The sequence below is a fragment of the Euprymna scolopes genome, chromosome 34, assembly GCF_053919585.1.
Source record: "Euprymna scolopes isolate OS-2025 chromosome 34, ASM5391958v1, whole genome shotgun sequence".
Taxonomy (NCBI): Eukaryota; Metazoa; Mollusca; class Cephalopoda; order Sepiida; family Sepiolidae; genus Euprymna; species Euprymna scolopes.
This window is the reverse complement of record NC_136515.1, coordinates 5,427,187-5,440,643: the sequence shown is the minus strand read 5'-3', so window position 1 is coordinate 5,440,643 and position 13,457 is coordinate 5,427,187. Positions and strand designations below refer to the sequence as shown.

General features: G+C 35.6%; 1 protein-coding gene across 1 annotated transcript in view; it reads right to left on the bottom strand.

Annotated features, from left to right (window-relative positions):
• The window catches only part of LOC145259046 (E3 ubiquitin-protein ligase MYCBP2-like), a 563,294-nt gene that overhangs the window by 281,607 nt on the left and 268,230 nt on the right, over positions 1 to 13,457 (bottom strand). Inside the window, exons 38-39 of the mRNA XM_080116672.1 lie at positions 12,597 to 13,019; positions 5,788 to 6,000 (exon numbers count right to left, since the gene is read on the bottom strand). Of these exons, the coding sequence (XP_079972798.1) occupies positions 5,788 to 6,000; positions 12,597 to 13,019 (636 nt within the window). The remainder of the gene's footprint in view (positions 1 to 5,787; positions 6,001 to 12,596; positions 13,020 to 13,457) is intronic.

Here is a 13,457-nt window from a genome sequence, read left to right as displayed (position 1 = left end):
GAGAGTCAAAATAAAGAGAGAGTCAAAATTAAGAGAGAGTCAAAATTAAGAGAGAGTCAAAATTAAGAGAGAGTCAAAATTAAGAGAGAGTCAAAATTAAGAGAGAGTCAAAATTAAGAGAGAGAGAGAGTCAAAATTAAGAGAGAGAGAGAGTCAAAATTAAGAGAGAGAGACTCAAAATTAAGAGAGAGTCAAAATTAAGAGAGAGTCAAAATTAAGAGAGAGTCAAAATTAAGAGAGAGTCAAAATTAAGAGAGAGTCAAAATAAAGAGAGAGTCAAAATAAAGAGAGAGTCAAAATAAAGAGAGAGTCAAAATAAAGAGAGAGTCAAAATTAAGAGAGAGTCAAAATTAAGAGAGAGTCAAAATTAAGAGAGAGTCAAAATTAAGAGAGAGTCAAAATTAAGAGAGAGTCAAAATAAAGAGAGAGTCAAAATAAAGAGAGAGTCAAAATTAAGAGAGAGTCAAAATAAAGAGAGAGTCAAAATTAAGAGAGAGTCAAAATAAAGAGAGAGTCAAAATAAAGAGAGAGTCAAAATAAAGAGAGAGTCAAAATAAAGAGAGAGTCAAAATAAAGAGAGAGTCAAAATAAAGAGAGAGTCAAAATAAAGAGAGAGTCAAAATTAAGAGAGAGTCAAAATAAAGAGAGACTCAAAATTAAGAGAGAGTCAAAATTAAGAGAGAGTCAAAATAAAGAGAGAGTCAAAATAAAGAGAGAGTCAAAATAAAGAGAGAGTCAAAATAAAGAGAGAGTCAAAATAAAGAGAGAGTCAAAATTAAGAGAGAGTCAAAATTAAGAGAGAGAGAGAGTCAAAATTAAGAGAGAGAGACTCAAAATTAAGAGAGAGTCAAAATTAAGAGAGAGTCAAAATAAAGAGAGAGTCAAAATAAAGAGAGAGTCAAAATAAAGAGAGAGTCAAAATAAAGAGAGAGTCAAAATTAAGAGAGAGTCAAAATTAAGAGAGAGTCAAAATTAAGAGAGAGTCAAAATAAAGAGAGAGTCAAAATTAAGAGAGAGTCAAAATAAAGAGAGAGTCAAAATAAAGAGAGAGTCAAAATTAAGAGAGAGTCAAAATAAAGAGAGAGTCAAAATAAAGAGAGACTCAAAATTAAGAGAGAGTCAAAATAAAGAGAGAGTCAAAATAAAGAGAGAGTCAAAATAAAGAGAGAGTCAAAATAAAGAGAGAGTCAAAATAAAGAGAGAGTCAAAATAAAGAGAGAGTCAAAATTAAGAGAGAGTCAAAATTAAGAGAGAGTCAAAATTAAGAGAGAGTCAAAATTAAGAGAGAGTCAAAATTAAGAGAGAGAGAGAGTCAAAATTAAGAGAGAGAGACTCAAAATTAAGAGAGAGTCAAAATTAAGAGAGAGTCAAAATAAAGAGAGAGTCAAAATAAAGAGAGAGTCAAAATAAAGAGAGAGTCAAAATAAAGAGAGAGTCAAAATAAAGAGAGAGTCAAAATTAAGAGAGAGTCAAAATTAAGAGAGAGTCAAAATAAAGAGAGAGTCAAAATAAAGAGAGACTCAAAATTAAGAGAGAGTCAAAATTAAGAGAGAGTCAAAATTAAGAGAGAGTCAAAATAAAGAGAGAGTCAAAATAAAGAGAGAGTCAAAATAAAGAGAGAGTCAAAATAAAGAGAGACTCAAAATAAAGAGAGAGTCAAAATAAAGAGAGAGTCAAAATTAAGAGAGAGTCAAAATTAAGAGAGAGTCAAAATAAAGAGAGAGTCAAAATAAAGAGAGACTCAAAATTAAGAGAGAGTCAAAATTAAGAGAGAGTCAAAATAAAGAGAGAGTCAAAATAAAGAGAGAGTCAAAATAAAGAGAGAGTCAAAATAAAGAGAGAGTCAAAATAAAGAGAGAGTCAAAATAAAGAGAGAGTCAAAATTAAGAGAGAGTCAAAATTAAGAGAGAGTCAAAATAAAGAGAGAGTCAAAATAAAGAGAGAGTCAAAATTAAGAGAGAGTCAAAATTAAGAGAGAGTCAAAATAAAGAGAGAGTCAAAATAAAGAGAGAGTCAAAATAAAGAGAGAGTCAAAATAAAGAGAGAGTCAAAATAAAGAGAGAGTCAAAATTAAGAGAGAGTCAAAATAAAGAGAGAGTCAAAATTAAGAGAGAGAGAGAGTCAAAATTAAGAGAGAGAGACTCAAAATTAAGAGAGAGTCAAAATTAAGAGAGAGTCAAAATAAAGAGAGAGTCAAAATAAAGAGAGAGTCAAAATAAAGAGAGAGTCAAAATAAAGAGAGAGTCAAAATAAAGAGAGAGTCAAAATTAAGAGAGAGTCAAAATTAAGAGAGAGTCAAAATAAAGAGAGAGTCAAAATAAAGAGAGACTCAAAATTAAGAGAGAGTCAAAATTAAGAGAGAGTCAAAATTAAGAGAGAGTCAAAATAAAGAGAGAGTCAAAATAAAGAGAGAGTCAAAATAAAGAGAGAGTCAAAATTAAGAGAGAGTCAAAATAAAGAGAGAGTCAAAATAAAGAGAGAGTCAAAATTAAGAGAGAGTCAAAATAAAGAGAGAGTCAAAATTAAGAGAGAGTCAAAATAAAGAGAGAGTCAAAATAAAGAGAGAGTCAAAATAAAGAGAGAGTCAAAATAAAGAGAGAGTCAAAATTAAGAGAGAGTCAAAATTAAGAGAGAGTCAAAATTAAGAGAGAGTCAAAATAAAGTGAGAGTCAAAATAAAGAGAGACTCAAAATTAAGAGAGAGTCAAAATTAAGAGAGAGTCAAAATTAAGAGAGAGTCAAAATAAAGAGAGAGTCAAAATAAAGAGAGAGTCAAAATAAAGAGAGAGTCAAAATTAAGAGAGAGTCAAAATAAAGAGAGAGTCAAAATAAAGAGAGAGTCAAAATAAAGAGAGAGTCAAAATAAAGAGAGAGTCAAAATAAAGAGAGACTCAAAATTAAGAGAGAGTCAAAATTAAGAGAGAGTCAAAATTAAGAGAGAGTCAAAATTAAGAGAGAGAGAGAGTCAAAATTAAGAGAGAGAGAGAGTCAAAATAAAGAGAGAGTCAAAATAAAGAGAGAGTCAAAATAAAGAGAGAGTCAAAATTAAGAGAGAGTCAAAATTAAGAGAGAGTCAAAATAAAGAGAGAGAGAGAGTCAAAATTAAGAGAGAGAGACTCAAAATTAAGAGAGACAGAGAGTCAAAATTAAGAGAGAGTCAAAATTAAGAGAGAGAGAGAGTCAAAATTAAGAGAGAGAGAGAGTCAAAATAAAGAGAGAGTCAAAATAAAGAGAGAGTCAAAATAAAGAGAGAGTCAAAATTAAGAGAGAGTCAAAATTAAGAGAGAGTCAAAATAAAGAGAGAGAGACTCAAAATTAAGAGAGACAGAGAGTCAAAATTAAGAGACAGAGAGTCAAAAATAAGAGAGAGAGAGTCAAAATTAAGAGAGAGAGACTCAAAATTAAGAGAGACAGAGAGTCAAAATTAAGAGACAGAGAGTCAAAAATAAGAGAGAGAGAGTCAAAATTAAGAGAGAGAGAGAGACTCAAAATTAAGAGAGAGAGAGAGACTCAAAATTAAGAGAGAGAGAGAGACTCAAAATTAAGAGAGAGAGAGACTCAAAATTAAGAGAGAGAGAGACTCAAAATTAAGAGAGAGGGAGACTCAAAATTAAGAGAGAGAGAGACTCAAAATTAAGAGAGAGAGAGACTCAAAATTCAGAGAGAGAGGGACTCAAAATTCAGAGAGAGAGGGACTCAAAAATAAAAGAGAGAGAGACTCAAAATTAAGAGAGAGAGAGACTCAAAATTAAGAGAGAGAGAGACTCAAAATTAAGAGAGAGAGAGACTCAAAATTAAGAGAGAGAGAGACTCAAAATTCAGAGAGAGAGAGACTCAAAATTAAGAGAGAGAGAGACTCAAAATTCAGAGAGAGAGAGACTCAAAATTCAGAGAGAGAGAGACTCAAAATTCAGAGAGAGAGGGACTCAAAAATAAAAGAGAGAGACTCAAAATTAAGAGAGAGAGAGAGACTCAAAATTAAGAGAGAGAGACAGAGTCAAAATTAAGAGAGAGAGAGAGACTCAAAATTAAGAGAGAGAGACAGAGTCAAAATTAAGAGAGAGAGAGACAGAGAGTCAAAATTAAGAGAGAGAGAGACAGAGAGTCAAAATTAAGAGACAGAGAGTCAAAATTAAGAGAGAGACACAGAGTCAAAATTAAGAGACAGAGACACAGAGTCAAAATTAAGAGAGAGACACAGAGTCAAAATTAAGAGAGAGACACAGAGTCAAAATTAAGAGAGAGACACAGAGTCAAAATTAAGAGAGAGACACAGAGTCAAAATTAAGAGAGAGACACAGAGTCAAAATTAAGAGAGAGACACAGAGTCAAAATTAAGAGAGAGACACAGAGTCAAAATTAAGAGACAGAGACAGAGAGTCAAAATTAAGAGAGAGACAGAGAGTCAAAATTAAGAGAGAGACAGAGAGTCAAAATTAAGAGAGAGAGAGACTCAAAATTAAGAGAGAGAGAGACTCAAAATTAAGAGAGAGAGAGACTCAAAATTAAGAGACAGAGACAGAGAGTCAAAATTAACAGAGAGACAGAGAGTCAAAATTAAGAGAGAGACAGAGAGTCAAAATTAAGAGTCCCCAAGTGCACATGAGTGTGTGGGGTAGTCAAAGACAGAGACTCAAAATTAAGAGAGAGAGACAGAGAAGTTATTATTGGATGAAACAAAAATCTTCAACACCATGAATCGCAAATTTCATAAGCAAAAAAAAAAAAAAAAAAGAAATTAAATTTAAAAAAAAAAAAAATTGAGAGGAAATGGAAAAGAAAAAAAAAAGTACAAAATGAGATGAGAAAGAAAAAAACGCTCGAGAGGATGGTCCTATGACAAAAGAATCGATCACATTAACAGAAAAATGATATTCAAAATCACCACTAGTGTGATGATATTACTTTTAAAATGGACCAATCATATTTAGAGACACAAAAATTGACATGTACTTTTTAGCTACAATCAGCTGTTGGGTTGTAGTAGGAGTCAGGGGTTGGCTGGTTCACTTTTGAACTTTAATGGGGTAGGAGGAGGATGAGACTCAAAAGCTTGTCAAGCGGCTAAAATGCCATACATTTTTTTTTTTTTTTTTTTTTTACTCTATCCTGCAATCTTAATGCATACATATCCATTTCATTGCGTGACATCACTCTCACATAACGGCTTAAAATGCTGATGCGACATTAGGTTTGGTTGTTTTGTTTTACGGCATATCAACCCTTTTCGGGTTATTGAATGCCGAATCCAGTTATTTTGGAAATATTATTCATGTTGCATCAAATTATTTTGAAGAAGCTCTTTGTATCTTCAATCGCTAGTTTGTAGAGTTTTTTTGGTTGCATGTTATTTATCTTCCCTGTCCTGCAGAACATGAATGAGTTTTGCAACGGGAGAGAGAAAAAGGGTTACAGTATTAATGTTTAAGTTAGGAAACCTGTCAGGAAGTTGGGGAGATAGAAATTGGAAGAAAGAAAAATGGGGGAAAAGGTGGGTTGTTGTTTTTGATTTTGATTTTGCAGAACATAATTAAGTTTTGCAAAAGGAAGTAGAAAAACAAACAGCGTCAATGTTAGGTGCATTTCGTCTCAGGAAGCCAATATCTTTAGACAACCTAATCTGGTAGCACCAGAGACGCGACATTAACTCAGTACACAAGTTGTCAATATGCATACGTGTCACGGCTTGGTCATTTAAACAACGGAGCCAGCAACTACATCACATTTTTAATAGATTTGAATAATGAGATTTCCAATTGTAAATAAGTAAAACACAAAAAAGACTTACATCATCGAGTAATTCAAGTTCATATTCATACTGTCCACCGACTACGCTGCCTCCGTAGACACACACGCCAGCGATCAGAATACCAGGACGATCAACGCTAAATGCCACAGCATCAGGACTGCCGTTTCCTGTGTTCCAGTAAGCACCGTGGATGGTACGCGTAAAACGATTTGGAGTAACCAACAGTGGACGAGAAGTGCTAGTCAAATCCAACTGGAAAAACAAACAGATTACAAAAATTTGTAAATATCGTCAACCAATAGGGCTACCCGATGTTTTCTGGGATTGAATGAATGTTACTACTATGTAGTGTTGAAAACCTTTGAATTTTTTTTTTTTTTTTTTTTTTACTTACAAGAAATACTTACTGTTTAGAAAAAAAAAACAGTACTGAAATGCACATGTTTGTTTCATATAATGAGGACAACGATGAGATAATTATATTGATTACACACAGTTCATACTTAGAACACAGATGAGAATTCATTATTGAATAGCCAGGGTGTAAAAAAAAAGAAGTGGTAGAAGCGGGAAAGGAGAATCAAAGCAACAATAGGCAGAGGTATTAAAAAAAAAGTGGTCGTAGGCTGGCAGGCTCGAACCCGTAATGCGAAGAAGAAAAAAAAAATAAAAAGGTTAAAAAAATCTAACGTCTTAACCAATGTCTCCATTGCCCGGCCAGAAGTGGAAAGCGTTGTCAATCGAAAAGACGATGACTTGCTAAAATGGCGACGCAAAAATCGACCCTCTCTTTGTACAAAACAGCAGAGTTGAGGGTGAAGGAATTAATGTTTTAGGTCAATTTTTCGATATTTGTCGTCCAAAGGATCAAGGTTTAAAACGATACTGGTTTCATCAGGTTCCGTCGCCTCTGTCAAAAGTTTTGTGATACATACAAACAGACACACATACATTTTGCACTTTATATATATATAGACTAGCATGGGTGCCCGGCATTGCTCAGGTGCTTGGAAGTGTAAAAGAAAAAAAGTTTTGGTAGGCAGGTAGGCTCAAATCCGAAGCCTTGAGGCAATTGTCTGATATGACGGGTTTTCCCCGCATTGATCAAAGCTGATTGCTTTCTGGTTGTCCTTGCCATGAGTGCCAGGTAGCTTCGTTTGCTATGGATTCAGTTTCGCTTATATATGGAAAAGCCAAACAAACACATGGAGAGTAAAAAATAACGCGAAAATAGCATGTAAAAGTCACTCAAATGAAAGATAGATGCGACATTGTTTCGTAAATCGTAGATATTATAATCTAGGTAGTATATAAAAAGTTCTAAGAAACAGTAACCGCACCGAGCCCCCCCCCTCCCAAAGCCTTTGCCGGGCATACAAAAAATGTGCACACACTAACACACATATTGCCTTTTATATATATATATATATAGATAGATGACAGATACCGTTAACACTTTTGAGAAGGGGACTCAGTTTCACTTTATGGAAGGAGGGCGTTTCATAGAAAGTTCTTTTATAAATACGATAGACAAAATCTCATTACCTTTCCGGTTGAAAGATGACAAATGAAAACAAAGGTTTACAAAATACATGATGTTTATTCTCCCAGCTGGATGATTGATGATCAGGAATTCAATTGCCTTTCGGAGTTACATTTTATTGTTTCCCTTTCTGGTTACTTCCAAAACAGTTTCAGCTAACTCCACTGCTAGCTCTCCAATCTAAACTAACTCCCGAATTCAACTGACTCTCAGAATATATTGTAAATTATCTTTCTTTGTGACGTCAAAACGTGCTTCAGCCACATGAATGTTTTCTCACATGGATTTACATATGCCCAACACATTTTTTGCAAAACAAAAGACATTCCTTAATTTACACGGTCTGATATCTGACCTAACAAGGTGTATCGTTATTTAGTTTTTTCTAAACACAATCGTCAATTCACTAAATTCCTGAGATTGCATGATGTACTCAATTTTCACTTTTGATTACTGCGTTCGATTCTATTCGATTTCATTTAATAAATATTATTTCCAAACTTACTTATTTTAATTACTTCCATATATAACATACATTTAAAAACTAGTCTTGGTGCTCGGCATTGCCCGGGTGTTTGGAAGTGTGTGTTGAGCAAAAGAAAAAAGTGGTAGTAGGCAGACAGGATCGAACCCGTACCAGGAAGGAAGAGAAGAACGTGAAAAAAAAAAAATGCAACATCTCTGCTGTTGCATCCATTGCCAAACCAGAAGTGACTAAGATTGTTACATGATAAGGGCTGTCCCCTTTTCATGTAAGTACAAAAATAGGGAATCAGTTAAATGTAAATATGAAATAGGATATTCAAGGGTTCGAACTTGCGAAGCTATACTTGGAATTGAGAATTCCAATCATAAGTTAAAATAAACACAGAATGTTATAAATGGAATGTCCAGTTAAATTGTTGATTCTGTTAAAATATTTAATAATACAATTTGGATGGAAACTATTTACATTCTTAGAAAGAAAACATAATAGAAATTTGGGTTACAGAATTAAAAAATAGGTTAAAACGTTTCCTTACAACCTCTATCTCACAGAAGAGATGTTGCGAGTTTGTCTCTGATGTATCGTTATTTTCATGGAAAGTGTTCGACTGAGCTTCAATCTATGGTCCCCCCTCACCAAACTTTCACAAGAAACACTCGTCTAGCTGTAAACACTATCAATAATTCCCCCCACTCTTTATCTGTGCCTAAACCTAAACGTAGATTCCATGAACAAAGCTTCTTTCTTAGAACTGCACGCCTGTGGAATTGTCTTCCGTTTTCCTGCTTTCCGGCTGACTACAATATGGTTGTGTTCAAGTCTAACATAAATAAGTTCTTGATGAGCCGTTCCATATAAGTTATCAAATTTACCAAATTTTCATTACTAATGATTAATATATTGTCCAATTTCTAATGTACACTCTTTAACCCTTATCCTTGAGTGGCCTCTTGGCTTTGATAATGTGGTGATGCCTATGTAAAAAAAATAAATAAATAAATAAAATTCCTTTATGAAACAAAGAGAATGCAAAATGTTATTGTAAAGTGAGTTACGTAAAATTAGGTTAGAGAAGGATTCATGCCATGGGTCTCATATACATGTGCTCGGTCGTGCAATGACGTCATGAGTTATGAATTTAGTTAGATAAGTGAGAATCGGAATCAGTCAGTGGAGAGAAGCAGAGAGGTTTAGACCGATTCTCCGTTAGAGTCAAGGCACCTTCTACAAGTGAGAGGCTTTTAGAAATAACCATGTAACAACTTTGAATTCCTGAAATAAAATCATGTTCGACCGGTCGAAGAAGAAATAAACGTATCATCATGTGTTTTTGTACCTGCGTCGTCGTGTTGTTATTCAACAGAAAAGGTATTGTCCATTTATATTTATAAGAACCTTGATAAAATCATCATCTAAAATATGTGTCAGAGTATAAATGTTATAGAGACACTCCCGTTCACAGAACTGTCAAAAGTTTTGGCAAATAACAAATAGGATCCTGAACAGAAGTGTGCGTTCTATCCCAACCATTATCAATGGACCAGAGGTTATCTCGTCAGCGTCAGACAAGGCCAAACTATTTGCAAAGAACTTTGCAGCTAATTCTACCCTATGCGACGAAGGCCATCAACTCCCCATATTTCCTCCTATAACACAGAACAAGCTAGGTAATATACAAATATCCGTGCATGAGGTCGCCAAGCTAATAAAAAACCTAGATTCCAGTAAAGCAACTGGCCCTGATGGCATCCCAATTATAGTGTTAAAAAAGCTTCAACCAGAACTTGCTCCCATACTTACGAAACTATTTAAGCGCTGCCTTAAGGAGAAGTGCTTTCCGACCCCCTGGAAGACCTCATCAGTTTGCCCTGTATTTAAGAATTCAGGTGATAAGTCATCTCCCTCTCAATACAGACCAATAAGTCTTCTCTGTGTTATGAGTAAGTTACTGGAATCAATATTAAATAGAGAAATAGTCAACCACCTCAGCAGAAACAACCTTCTTAGTGACACAATATGGTTTCCGCTCTGCAAGATCTACTGCAGATGTGCTGACGGTTATATCCCACAGGATTAGTGAATCTCTTGACAAAGGCTTCCTTTCTAGGGCAATTGCTCTTGACATATCAAAGGCCTTTGACAAAGTATGGCATAAGGGTCTACTTCACAAGATTTCCAGCTACGGTATAACTGGAAATGTTTTCTCAATCATTAAATCATTTCTCTCCGATAGGCTCATAAGAGTAGTGGTAGATGGACAAAAATCGGAGGCCTGCAATATAAATGCTGGAGTCCCTCAGGGGTCAATCCTCGGCCCAACTCTCTTCCTGATCTACATCAATGACCTCCCTAAACACATACTTAAATCATTCGTTGACATCTATGCTGATGACACGACCATCTACGGCAACACATCAAAGGCTGTAAATGACGAAGTTCTCTCGGATTCTCTCTCCTCTGATCTCGAGCGCGTGGTTCAGTGGGGGAAGATGTGGCTAGTTACCTTTAATGCATCTAAAACCAAACTCCTATCCTTACATCATCAACGCTCTGATCCCCAGCTGGCATCAATTGTGATGGATGGCTCTCGTCTGGGTGAGGCCCCGTGTTTTGACAAGCTTCTGGGTTTGACCTTTACTCCTGATCTGAAATGGAACACGTACATCAAGTCTGTTGCCAAGGTCGCAGGAAAGATGGTGGGATCCTTCTACCGCTCCAGAAGATATCTCACTACTGATGCAATTCTCTATCTATATAAAAGCCAAGTACGGCCAAGGATGGAATACTGTTGCCATATCTGGGCAGGAGCTGCCAAAAACAGCCTATCATGCCTTGACAGAGTACAAAATAGACTTCGTGGTTTAGTGGGGGATGCCCTTTTCTCTACCCTGCAACCCCTCTCCCACAGAAGAGACGTTGCGAGCCTATCCTTGTTTTATCGTTATTTTCATGGCAGGTGCTCGTCTGAACTCCAATCCCTGGTCCCCCCTCGCCAAACTTTCACGAAAATCACCCGTCTAGCTGAATCCACTGTGAAAAATTTCCCCCACTCTATATCTGTGCCTAAATCAAAACGCGGATTTCATGAGCAAAGCTTCTTTCTTAGAACTGCACGCCTGTGGAACTCTGTTCCGTCTGCCTGCTTCCCTCCGGACTACAACTTGGATGTCTTTAAGTCTAATGTTAACAAATTCCTTATGAACCGCCCCCCCTAATTAAACACTTCATAAAATCTCCTCACTAACGTGATGTACTTGCAATAACCCTTATCCCTGAGTGGCTTCCGGGCCTTGATAAGTGGTGATCACTGTGTAAAAAAAAAAAAAAAAAAAAAAAAAGTATAAATGGCAAACTATCGGTATATCTGTCTTTATATCAAATCTCCTCTCATTGTGTAATACAAGCTGTCGGCGCTCCTGTATTATATGTATTCTGTCGTTATATATAAGACTGTCTCTATATCTCTTCAATGTCTCTTTATATATAAGACTGTCTCTAGATAAAACACTAAGACTTTCTAATATGAACAACAATACAAATATATACAGCATCATAATAATAACACCCAGTACAGAACGTATGCACATATTTGGTACCTTTGTTACATGATAAGGGCTGTCCCCTTTTCATGTAAGTATAAAAATGGAGAATTTAGTTTAAAATGAAAATGAAATGGCATAGGCGGAATTCGAACCTCGTAATCTGGTTTAGAAATAGATGACGTGTGAGAATTTAAAAATGTAAAACAAAACATTTGTTTAGAATATAGATAAGATATTCAAGAAAAGAATGTGAGCTGTCAAGTTTATTATGAAATTTTAAATGTAAAGAATGCGGCTTATAAGATAATGTTTTTAATATATTGAATATAGGTTAAAATTCCTTTTGTAGAAATAGGAAAAGTTTTGGACACGTATGTCCAGGACACGTGGAAGAATGCACATGTTTTAACATGTGTATGACGTCACGGAAAATAGGAAGTTCTAGGAATAGAGAAAAAAAACTTTAGTTGGAAAACAGTGAGTGAGAAAACTCAGAGGGAGTCAGACGTCTGGAAGCGAGACGTCACTTCAAGGAAAAATGTGAGACTTTGAATTCTTGGTGATGGAACACAGCCGTGTGAAGAATAAACCATTATGTTTTTTGTAAAGCTCGTCTTGTGTCTTATGATTCCTACAGAAAGGTAAAGTCCAATTGTATTATGTATTTGTGTTAATATATGTCTTTACATACACGTCTCAACATCATCATGTCTACATAATGTCCGAACTGTTTGAACACTATATCCCTTCACTTCAAGAGCTTTCTCCTTCTCTTCCATTCTACACAACAAAGAAGGAACATTTAAAATATAAGAATCTCTCCTAACAGGAACTATCTCTCTAAGTCTTCTTATAAATGAACAATATCTCTCTAAGTCTCTCGTACAACAACTTATACAACTTCTCTCTCTCAATGAAACGATATGTAACACCTTTCCAAAAATACAAACACCACATAACGTTTAAATTAAGGCTAGTCAATCGAAAAGAGGTGATGATTTTCAAAAATATCAGCGAATAAAAACAATCCCTCCCCGAAGAAAAGTTCCCAGTTGAAGGTGAAGGAATTAATGTTTTTAGCCAATTTTTTTATATTTGCCGTCTGAAGAATCGAATTTCAAAACGATACCAATCTCATGAAAATCCGTCGCCTCTGTCAAAAGTTTTAGACATACGTACATACATACATTTAAACAGACAGGTAAAATTTATATTATAGATGGGAGTCAATTATTATCAACTCTATAGCAACGATGATGGAGTAAACAAAACTTACCTCTGATCCAGTCGCCGAGGCAGCAAGTTCACTAACGAGGCACAAGAGCAAGGCACAGGTGTTTGATACCAGTACATGCGGGTAACTTGGAGATTCCTTATTTAGTGCCTGGCGGACAGGGACAGTGCTGATCATAAGCAGCCGGTCAAGCACCTCTTTAAATGACGTGTGTCCACTGCCTATGCCCTCCAACTCTGTACGATAGGTCATGTGATCAACCAGCAAGGGAAAACGATGGGACTCAGCCAATCGGGCGACACTGTTTGTGTTGTCGTCAATGCTAATAGACTGTCGACGCAGAATCTCCTCAGTCTCGGGTTCACAGTTGATGGGCATGATGTTGGTCAGTTTGATAGTCGGATGCGTGAGGGCTTCCATGATGGCACCTAAAAGACGGCCGTAGCCATCCATATTCGTCATACCCTGAAGAAAAAGAAAAACGGTTTGGAAAAGACGTTTTAAATGAAAAGAAAAGCATAAGAGGTTTTAATTACTGGATGACATCCACCCAGTCTCGGAAAACGAATGAATAATAATTTGTGAATTTTAATGTTTTTGTAATGGTTACAACAACTTAGATATTGTATGTATGACACAAGGTCAAGAATACAACACACTAATTCACCCATGCATGGAGTATTGCTGCTGCGATATCTTTGCTGGCGCATATGCCTCTAATCTCTCGCTTTTAGACACGGTCCAAAAACGAGTCCACAACCTAATATGTCTTGTGCTATCAACCAAATACCCGTTGCTAAAATGTTGCGTTCTTATGCCTGTTTCACAAGTATTTAATAATTATGCTCTGACAATATCAAGGCACTTTTACCCTCTAAACATAAATATCTCTGGCTTACCTGA